At 33.2% G+C, this 12,233-nt stretch overlaps 1 protein-coding gene across 2 annotated transcripts in view; it reads right to left on the bottom strand.

Moving 5' to 3' along the window:
* Positions 1–404: 404 nt before the first annotated feature.
* Positions 405–12,233, bottom strand: part of LOC146737817 (uncharacterized) — a 104,205-nt gene continuing 92,376 nt past the window's right edge. For both annotated transcript variants that reach the window (XM_085504139.1, XM_085504140.1), the window contains 2 exons: positions 2,781–6,459; positions 405–1,524 (listed from right to left, as the gene is read on the bottom strand). In XM_085504139.1, the coding sequence (XP_085360265.1) occupies positions 1,298–1,524; positions 2,781–6,459 (3,906 nt within the window). In that variant the 3' untranslated portion in view covers positions 405–1,297. The remainder of the gene's footprint in view (positions 1,525–2,780; positions 6,460–12,233) is intronic.

Genomic DNA, 12,233 nt, shown 5'->3' with positions numbered 1-12,233 from the left:
GGTTTGCTAGACAGCAGTGGCATAAAATCAATTAACAAGAGATGGTTGAATATAAGGGATAGCCACAAAAGGCTAGTCTGATAATGAAAACAAGACTTTGAAACAATGTTTTTTTTCATATCAAAGCAGGTTTTCAATAACAATCAATTAGCTGTCCAAATAAGCTTGGATAGCTATGAATTATAGCTCAATAAGATTACACAAGTGAAATATTTAAATGAGTTATTGCCCATTTTTATACCCAGTACCCCTTGATGCCCACTCCTGTTAGTGGAGGGTTGTACAACTGTGAATTCTATAGCCTGATCATAAATTAATTGCACAACATAATCCATTTGTAATTTATGTAAACATCCAAATAAAAGTAGCATTATGGTATAAACTGAACAGAGAAATGCCAAACATTCCCTCTTTGTGCTTTATATTTATTTTTTGAAACATGTTTACAATAAATTTAATCAGAAATACAAGTAGAAAGATTTGTACAAAATGAGTGGTCATTAATAATGATTCAATATATTTTTGACAATATATCTGCTGAATAGAAAAGTACAAAAATAAATTGAACTAAAATAATAACATTAGTACTAATGTGTCACCCAAATCTTGATAAAAAACTGACCAATTAGTTTACATATAGACAACTGAGCTGATAACCAAAACACGACGACAGAGTCACAAAGTAATAAAAGTATAAAAGTTTGTTTTTTTAAAATCATCTACTACAAAGATAATTCCATGACTTAAAATATACATCAACAGAGGCATGTTCCAAGAATCTACAAACATTGTAAACAAACTAAATAATGGAATAGAATTATCCTGATTACCATTCAAGTATTGCCCTGCTTCTATAATAAATTAAGAACAGTAAAAAAATGCAAAAAAACACTTGAAGAAGTCCCAATGCATAATTCAACTGCAGTGCTATCTTTAGAAGGGGCAGTATGATTCTTTAGACAACTGAACTTCAATAAAAAAACATACTGGCATTAAAAAAACTAATGAGACAAAAACATCTAACTACAAAATAAGTTTTGATGAAACATTTATGTACAACATGTATGTTTGGAATGATGAAATAGCAAGAGCTTCTCCTGATTAGAAACTCCATAACTGAAGTACCTTAAAACAAATACGCCTAACAAGTGCAAAACTGAACCTGCTCCAACATGTCGGCTGAGAGGGAGAATGTAGAGAAATAAAATTAATATGAAATATTGCTTGGAATATTGTGTCTGCATATCCATGTGAATTTGATAGTGTAAGTAAGCTGCCAGAGATGTAACAGAAATTATTATGCTGCAATGTCCTTGAAGACTTCCATCAGTTGAAATAGCAAATTGGTCATTGTAGTAAACTCAGAACAACGATGACTCAACCTTTTTTTCAAGAGTTCAACATGAGCATTGATATCAGACAGGCAGTGTAAATCATCTGCTACAAGATGTCCCGGTGAACATAAATGACTTGATGATTGTGATGCAGTCATATACCGTGACATGGTTGGCAAATGTAATTTACCTGTAAAACAAAAACAAACAGTAACATCAATTTATATGCAAGACATTTAGATAACTGCAACTACTAAAACCTTGTTAATCAACTAAAGTTCAAAATATATAGTTTTGAAAAACAAGCAGCCTCTCGGCTGAGATAGCTCTGCTGTTAGGAATGCACATTTCAATTAAAGAACAGAAGATATCATTAGAAAATGAACAAATCTGAGGTACCTACATGTACAACATCAAAACAATCAGATTTGTGGTTTTTAACAAGTCGAAAATATCACTTTTTAATAAAAATATTCATCAAAATTAGAGAATTGAAGATATCGTAACGAAATGAACAAATCTGAGAGGTCTGCCCAAGGTACATAAACACCAAAGCCAAGTATCAAAGCAATAACAACTGTAGTTTTCAAGAACAAGACAATGAACAATCACTCATATGATAAGCTCTGGAGCTAAAAATCAAAACTGGGTCAAAATTTAAATCGCCGAACAAAATTGAAACGAGGTCATCTGTTGTTTTCAAATTTTCAGACATAGTACTGTAAATTGAATATATTGAGGGAAAAAAAACAATTATGCTAATGAGGTCATTAATTTATACTACAAAGCTCTAGAACAAGACAATCATAATGTCACTAGCATACAATCAATAATTTTTTTGCTGCTGGGAGATAAAAATCTGGATTGATTTTTGGCACCGAATACAGTAAGCTATGCTTCCAAACAAAAGAGTACTATTAATAGTTTATTCATAGTTATTGACAGGTTTATTCAAAAGTGACCTTTAAGTGATTTTTATGTAAACTTTAATTAGTGCAATGATGTTTAGTTGTAAATTACCAGTGAAATATACAGGTTTTCTGGATTATTCATTAGAAATGTAAACTGTATACTGATTAGTGACATAATAGGTGTAGGTCTACTATATAGTCAGACTAGGGGATTAAAAGTAATCAACTACCATTAAAACTTATCACCAGAATTTTTTTGTAATTGAAAAAACAGATGGTCCCTGAAACTACTTTCTGCACAAAAAACACTTGGAACTTGATATTTTGTTCCTACTTATAGGTTGAATATCCATGAGCAACCTAAATGAGAGACATTCTAAACTATTATAAAGCCAGACCCCCTTCCCCAGCCCCCAACTCTGAAAGAAAAATGCTTCACATTTGTTTCAAGTGAAAATTTTGTTTACATGCATAAGAACAAGATCAAAGGTTATTAAAATCACATACACAAATCTGTGGAGTAAGTATAACATACCATTGACACACTGAATGTGGCTTTGGATGAGATAATATAACATCATAACAAGCTCTTCACATGCCTCTGGTTTATATATATCACTGCCATCATTATTAAAGCTCTCAGAAAATGTGTTGTTGAAAGGTAACCTTTTAAAATGAATTTGCAGAATCTTCTTTATTGACAAAGCAGCCATTCGACCAGGTGACTGTATCTCATCAAATGTTTTATCAAGTACACAACAATTATCCAGTAACACTTCTAGAAGTTTAGCTCTAATAAGGCTTGAACTCATTGTTAGGAACAACTGTCGACGACAATGAAGAGAGGGAAGATGAAGAAATGGATACATTATCTCTTCAGCAATATTCATAGTACTCTCAGGTGGATTCTTACTGACGACTACACATAGTTCAAGCATTTTCTGTAGTGGCAGTAGAGGAGAAAGGGTCTTTAAGGGAACATTTGAAACAGTTTCCGTTGACAAGTTTTTGGAAATACTAGTCTCTAATTCAGCAAAAAGTGTTTGCTCACTTGTGGAATACTCCCCACTAGACTCTCTCTTAACAACTTCCAAAATCCAAGAAATTATATTGTTGACATGACTTCTGGCCATTTCTGGTGAAAGTAAGTTAGCAGCCATAGACTTATGAATAGATGCATCTTGAACATGCCGCTTCAGATTAACTTCAAGAACACTAATGATGTAATCAAGACATAATCTGTGGTTGTAAACTGTGAATGAGTTCTCTTTTGTAACTGTAATCTTGGCAATCTTAACTACACCAGAAATGAAATCCCAGTCCCAATCAATATCATCCAGAGATGATGGATGAAGGTTCAGAATATGCAACAATGTTGTATAAACACGAGATGTCAAGACTGAACCTTTGCTCTTGAGAAGAACATCTTTAATTAAATAGTTTAGTATGTTTGTGGATGGTATCCTTGAAGTTGTTGAGAAATCGTGGATCAACTGAACAGCTGAATCATGGTGTTCTTCCTCTTGGCAAGCTTCAATAGTGTGTATATGTTTCAAGGCAAATGGCACATAGGACATAGGAGTCATTGAACACAGAGAGTCGTCAAAAACTTCATTGATCTCTTGTTCAGGGACTTTCATATGTTCTGGTGGCACAGACAAATTATAGCCAATAGCTGCATCTAAATGTTGTATGACAGGTGGTGAAAGTAAATTACATTTACCAACAAAGTTAGTCTTTTGTGGGGGAAATCTGTTTATCTCACTTGGTTTGACACATTTTGTGAGTGACATATTAGATGAACTTTGCTTTGAAGATAAAAGACAAACATCTTTTCTTGTGGAGATATCTCGATTGAGTTTTTGATTGTCTTTATCTTGTTTCTTAACAGGCTGACTACCATCATGTGACTGGTCGTTTCTGGTTTGGTTCTGCTCAGACACTGACAAAGAACTATTTTTGCTCTGGGCCTTTAGATGAATGCTTTCCTTTTGAGAAAATTCTTCATTTTGAACAAAAGGGTGATTGTTATTAGTAGAGGGAAAAAGCTTACTGGAATATACTGAAGAAATATTTTTATTCTGTATTTTGGGAGAAGGATGTTCAAGTTCCTTGTCAAACACAACACAAACCTCTTCAATTGGATTAACCGATTGAGGCTTATTCACTTCATTCTTTTCTAAAACTAGTGCTTTAGACTTATCATTTGGAGAATGACGGTCAGTCTGTTCATTTACATCTGTGGTGGGTTTAAAGAGACCATAGCTATTCCCAAGCTTCGGTTGACCTTTTTTCAACTGTTTCATCCAATCTACACAGTATTCTTTTATTTTCGCAGGTTTGCTTGACTCACACAAGACAGAACAATTCAATTTATTGTCTTTGCTGTTGGCAAAATCATTGGGTGTGACTAAGGTCTTTATTTCTCCATTCGGTGCTGTTTTTCCTTTGGTTTTACAACTTTGCAAAAGTTCTTGTGCAAGGGTGTTTAGTATCGGTTGTTTAAGCTCATGTGCTCTTGGTTCTTCATCAGAGTCCTTTTTCACCTGTGCAGCTGAGGACCTACAATGCTTTGCAGCATGTCCCTTATGACAACCAGAGATATTTTGCACACCCAAGCCATTATTCATGCCCAAATTACCATGCTGTGCATTTATGTTACCTTTGGCTCTCTTATGAGTATTAACTGATTTGAGTTCCTTACTCTGCATTTTTTCCTTGGAACATTCATGCTTTTGATGAGGCACTTGATTTGGGGATGTGTTACATTCTGTTGTTTTAACTACAGTGACATTGAATTGTCCTTCATAGGACAATGCAGGCTCCACATTCCGCATACCATGGTTCAGGGTTTCTTGTTTTCTTATGCTATTCACATCCTCGTATCTCTTGTGTTTATAAACCTTACATGGTTTTTTACATGTTGTGTGTGGTAGTTTATGGTCAGTAGATGATTTTTTATCTTTCTTGTGATTAGCCATACTGTTGGTTGATTTCTGCATACCTGTCTGAAAGTGTTGCTTTGAAGGCTTTGTGTGAATTCTTCTGCTTTGATCAGGTGTAAACAAAGCATGCTGTTCTAATTGTCCATTCATTGTTTTTGAAGGTTTTGCAGGACATTGCTTTTTTTCCTTTTCAATTTTATTCTCATTTTCAGAAGATTTTCTAACAATTTTATCCTTTTGATGATGCACTTTAGAACAACAATGTTGAACTGACAGTCTTTCACCAATTTTCACAGTCCCTGTACTATGTAGATCAATAGATCTGACTGTATGTTTTAATTTCTTCTTGCATTCTAGATCTGGTTGTTTGTTATCATATTTCCTTTTAACATTACTATTCAAATCATTATCAATACAGTGTGAAATCCTTTCTATACCAGGTTTACCTGAATTGACAGTGTTACTTTTCAGCTTATTTTCTTTGTCATGTTTCAGCTGGTTTTGGTGACAACAAAAGTCAAGTTTGGGTTTCTTCAAATGATTACAAGCTGGAAACTCACACACTAGACAAACATCTGTCCTTTGCAAATTAGATAACAAAGATTTATCTAACATGCTTTCTTGTGTTGCTTCTCTCTTTAACTTATTGAAATGTTTTTTTGTACTACTATTGTATATCTCTACAATCTCTGGTGAATCTCCTGACAGGTCACTAAACCTCTCTAAACCTCTAATAAATTTGTCTTTGTCTGTCTCTGGCAGCTCATCGCTTGAATATTCCTCATCTTCTATACTAGTGACTCTGGCTCTGCAACCAAATGTGTTCAAAGGTTTGGATACTCCACAACTCTTCTCAGAAGATGAATATGGAGAATAAGATACTTTCATATGAAGGTTAGTTACCATGTCCCTAGGTGTGGATAAGTCCCTCTTGCCTTTCACAGGTGATTTTCCTTCTGCCATTCTATTTGTGTATGTTTGCTTTGACTCACTGTTTGTGACACAGTGGTTATTCAAAGTGTGTGATGAAGATGGCATAAATTTATAAACCCTGGACTGTGCAATCAGTTCTGGAGCATTAGCATCCAATGGAAACAAATTTGCAGAGTCAACATCTGGAATGTGTATATCATCATCAATTTTTTCAAGCATTGGTGGAGGGGTGCACCTTTGTATTTTACCAAATGGATCAATTATAAACTCTGCATCAGATGAACGGAACTTCTCTTGTTTACATAAACTGTCATCGCCCATCAAAAGGGCAGTCTCCTGCAATGAAGAGAAAGATAATATTTAGCAAACCAATTAATAAACAAACTAGCAATAACACATTTGTTCTATTATAAGTGCATCTCTAACAGGTGCATATCATATGAACAAACTAGCAATAACACATTTGTTCTATTATAAGTGCATCTCTAACAGGTGCGTATCATATGAACAAACTAGCAATAACACATTTGTTCTATTATAAGTGCATCTCTAACAGGTGCGTATCATATGAACAAACTAGCAATAACACATTTGTTCTATTATAAGTGCATCTCTAACAGGTGCATATCATATGAACAAACTAGCAATAACACATTTGTTCTATTATAAGTGCATCTCTAACAGGTGCGTATTATATGAACAAACTAGCAATAACACATTTGTTCTATTATAAGTGCATCTCTAACAGGTGCATATCATATGAACAAACTAGCAATAACACATTTGTTCTATTATAAGTGCATCTCTAACAGGTGCATATCATATGAACAAACTAGCAATAACACATTTGTTCTATTATAAGTGCATCTCTAACAGGTGCGTATCATATGAACAAACTAGCAATAACACATTTGTTCTATTATAAGTGCATCTCTAACAGGTGCATATCATATGAACAAACTAGCAATAACACATTTGTTCTATTATAAGTGCATCTCTAACAGGTGCATATCATATGAACAAACTAGCAATAACACATTTGTTCTATTATAAGTGCATCTCTAACAGGTGCGTATCATATGAACAAACTAGCAATAACACATTTGTTCTATTATAAGTGCATCTCTAACAGGTGTGTATCATATGAACAAACCAGCAATAACACATTTGTTCTATTATAAGTCATCTCTAACAGGTGCATATCATATGAACAAACTAGCAATAACACATTTGTTCTATTATAAGTGCATCTCTAACAGGTGCATATCATATGAACAAACTAGCAATAACACATTTGTTCTATTATAAGTGCATCTCTAACAGGTGCGTATCATATGAACAAACTAGCAATAACACATTTGTTCTATTATAAGTGCATCTCTAACAGGTGCATATCATATGAACAAACTAGCAATAACACATTTGTTCTATTATAAGTGCATCTCTAACAGGTGCGTATCATATGAACAAACTAGCAATAACACATTTGTTCTATTATAAGTGCATCTCTAACAGGTGCGTATTATATGAACAAACTAGCAATAACACATTTGTTCTATTATAAGTGCATCTCTAACAGGTGCATATCATATGAACAAACTAGCAATAACACATTTGTTCTATTATAAGTGCATCTCTAATAGGTGCATATCATATGAACAAACTAGCAATAACACATTTGTTCTATTATAAGTGCATCTCTAACAGGTGTGTATCATATGAACAAACTAGCAATAACACATTTGTTCTATTATAAGTGCATCTCTAACAGGTGCATATCATATGAACAAACTAGCAATAACACATTTGTTCTATTATAAGTGCATCTCTAACAGGTGCGTATTATATGAACAAACTAGCAATAACACATTTGTTCTATTATAAGTGCATCTCTAACAGGTGCGTATTATATGAACAAACTAGCAATAACACATTTGTTCTATTATAAGTGCATCTCTAACAGGTGCGTATTATATGAACAAACTAGCAATAACACATTTGTTCTATTGTAAGTGCATCTCTAACAGGTGCGTATCATATGAACAAACTAGCAATAACACATTTGTTCTATTATAAGTGCATTTCTAACAGGTGCGTATCATATGAACAAACTAGCAATAACACATTTGTTCTATTATAAGTGCATCTCTAACAGGTGTGTATCATATGAACAAACCAGCAATAACACATTTGTTCTATTATAAGTCATCTCTAACAGGTGCATATCATATGAACAAACTAGCAATAACACATTTGTTCTATTATAAGTGCATCTCTAACAGGTGCATATCATATGAACAAACTAGCAATAACACATTTGTTCTATTATAAGTGCATCTCTAACAGGTGCGTATCATATGAACAAACTAGCAATAACACATTTGTTCTATTATAAGTGCATCTCTAACAGGTGCGTATTATATGAACAAACTAGCAATAACACATTTGTTCTATTATAAGTGCATCTCTAACAGGTGCATATCATATGAACAAACTAGCAATAACACATTTGTTCTATTATAAGTGCATCTCTAACAGGTGCGTATCATATGAACAAACTAGCAATAACACATTTGTTCTATTATAAGTCATCTCTAACAGGTGCATATCATATGAACAAACCAGCAATAACACATTTGTTCTATTATAAGTCATCTCTAACAGGTGCATATCATATGAACAAACTAGCAATAACACATTTGTTCTATTATAAGTGCATCTCTAACAGGTGCATATCATATGAACAAACTAGCAATAACACATTTGTTCTATTATAAGTGCATCTCTAACAGGTGCGTATCATATGAACAAACTAGCAATAACACATTTGTTCTATTATAAGTGCATCTCTAACAAGTGCGTATTATATGAACAAACTAGCAATAACACATTTGTTCTATTATAAGTGCATCTCTAACAGGTGCATATCATATGAACAAACTAGCAATAACACATTTGTTCTATTATAAGTGCATCTCTAACAGGTGCGTATCATATGAACAAACTAGCAATAACACATTTGTTCTATTATAAGTGCATCTCTAACAGGTGCGTATTATATGAACAAACTAGCAATAACACATTTGTTCTATTATAAGTGCATCTCTAACAGATGCATATCATATGAACTAGCAATAACACATTTGTTCTATTATAAGTGCATCTCTAACAGGTGCATATCATATGAACAAACTAGCAATAACACATTTATTCTATTATAAGTGCATCTCTAACAGGTGCGTATCATATGAACAAACTAGCAATAACACATTTGTTCTATTATAAGTGCATCTCTAACAGGTGCGTATCATATGAACAAACTAGCAATAACACATTTGTTCTATTATAAGTGCATCTCTAACAGATGCATATCATATGAACTAGCAATAACACATTTGTTCTATTATAAGTGCATCTCTAACAGGTGCATATCATATGAACAAACTAGCAATAACACATTTATTCTATTATAAGTGCATCTCTAACAGGTGCGTATCATATGAACAAACTAGCAATAACACATTTGTTCTATTATAAGTGCATCTCTAACAGGTGCATATCATATGAACAAACTAGCAATAACACATTTGTTCTATTATAAGTGCATCTCTAACAGGTGCGTATCATATGACCTGGCAATAACACATTTGTTCTATTATAAGTGCATCTCTAACAGGTGCATATCATATGAACAAACTAGCAATAACACATTTGTTCTATTATAAGTGCATCTCTAACAGGTGCGTATCATATGAACAAACTAGCAATAACACATTTGTTCTATTATAAGTGCATCTCTAACAGGTGCATATCATATGAACAAACTAGCAATAACACATTTGTTCTATTATAAGTGCATCTCTAACAGGTGCGTATCATATGAACAAAAAAATGCATTTAATGCATCACTGAATCATTAAAATTTTTTTTTTTGACCATAGAAACTATGACATTTGCTTGGTATGAAACTAATAGACTACTACATCATGTTTTACAATCACTTGTTGGACAAGCAATGTCCAGCATTATAATACAATGAAAAAACATGCATGGCACAGTCCCAGTTAGTTATCAACTTTAAGATATATAGTTTTGTTTATAGTAATATAGCTGGAATATAACCATGTCAGGAATATGATTATGATGATTGTTTAACATTAAAATGATTGACATTTGTATCTGATCGGCAAACAAGTACTTGTCCATATTGAGAGATATTGCTCTGGAACAGCATTAATAAAAACAAAATCAGCCATTTTGAATCATGTATATATCTATAACATGATGTATAATGGATATATATAATTTGACATAATCAGTCAAAACATGTCAGAGATATGGCTCTAGAAGCCCAATCATCAAAATGGCCGCCAGTTAGCCATATTGAATCTAATCTGAATAATAAAATGACGTGTATCAGGAACTTTAAATATCTAATGTACTAGTATGTACCAAGTTTGAACGAAATCCATCCATAAATGCCAGAAATGCTTGATATTTGATGATTTTTTAGCACAAAAATGGCCACCATTTGGCCATTTTGAATAGGATTGTCAAACCAATATATCTGTGTATCTATGACATGATGTATAATGAATATTTCAAATTTGAACATAACAAGACATGAAATGTCACAGTCCCCGTTATTTGATTATAAAGTTGTACAAGGAACATCTGCAAACAGGTGAATAAATATGTACTCTTTGTGGTTACAACTCATCATAAAGTGATTTCCGATGATCTAGTTTTGTATTGACAACTAAAAACTTCCACTGACCCATGTTCAGAATCTCAGAGTACACACGTGCAACAAAACTATTTGTCATACATGTATACTTGCTCAAGAAACTGCATTCATAAATCTGAGTGAACCTTGATGTACCAGTACATGACTTCTTTGTTAATCAGGTCTTAGTATATTACCAAGACCAGGGTTTGTTTCAACATCACCACTGGGCATCAGAATCATTCTCATGTTGTCAAATACAATTTGTTATTAACACAGTAAGGTTTATTATTTAAAATGTATTCATTGTACATAGAACAACATCTGTTAATTTAAACAATTGTAAAAGCTATGTTTTCAGAGCAAGTACATGTAATAATTAAGAAAGCCAGTAGTGATAAAGGTTGGTCTGCTCATTCCCTTCAATGGAGAAGAAACAAATAATTGTTTGAAGTCTTTTTAGTGCAGTGATATTATTGCATTTCAATCATTATTAATGGGTATAAAATACTGTAAACCATTTAATTTTCACTTCTAGATATATTCAGGATTTTGTGAAATTTGTGTACAACATTTCAATAAAGTCCCTGACACTCCATGTTGTAGGAACCCAGAAAAAATTGCCTTGCGAAATTGAAGCAGTTCACAGCACCACTGTAAAAAAAAAAAAAAAAAATAGGTTAAAATGAGTATAGTCAAAGATATACACATGTGGGTTCATAAGACATATGTCCCAATCTGAGTGGTTATAGGGATTAGTATCACCAGATTTTACTCTCCGTGATTCAATATCAGTCCTATGTATAACGCTGTGTTGATCAGGCGAACTAATTGACAATGGCCCTACAGGTATCGCTATGAAATCACAGTAGTTTTGTATTCTTCTAGCATTTCGACTATGGAAAAATATTTGTTTTTGAAAGTGGACGAATTATTAGAAGAAAAACAGAAACTATTTTTTTAGTATGAATTCTAGTAACTGAAATGCAGGATTGAAAAAGAACAAGACAATATGCAGGATTGATAAACCTTCAGCGAGCACTCCTGAAATTTCAGATCATTGGTACCATGTTTTTGGATACATTCAATGACCTAATACATAAAATCACATTTGTTATTGCTCAATCACTTGACCCGGTATGGCACAAGATTGCAAGCTTCTATCATAAAATTGGGTTATTTATTTGATGTAACGAAACATGCATTCATAGCAGACGGAAATTCGTTTGAGATGTTACTGGATTTTTGTATTCAGTTTTCCATTTCAACCACAATCATCACTTAGTAAGCTGTGATCGCGCATTGGGATACTGACTGTCCATAAATGCGCAGTGTAGTGTCATCAGAAGACTGATTGTTTGAGAATATTTTGCACCATTACGCC

Source organism: Saccoglossus kowalevskii, chromosome 10 (genome assembly GCF_978046115.1).
Source record: "Saccoglossus kowalevskii chromosome 10, keSacKowa6.1, whole genome shotgun sequence".
NCBI lineage: Eukaryota > Metazoa > Hemichordata > Enteropneusta > Harrimaniidae > Saccoglossus > Saccoglossus kowalevskii.
Note: the sequence above shows the minus strand (reverse complement) of the source record. Positions and strands in the feature narration are given on the sequence as shown.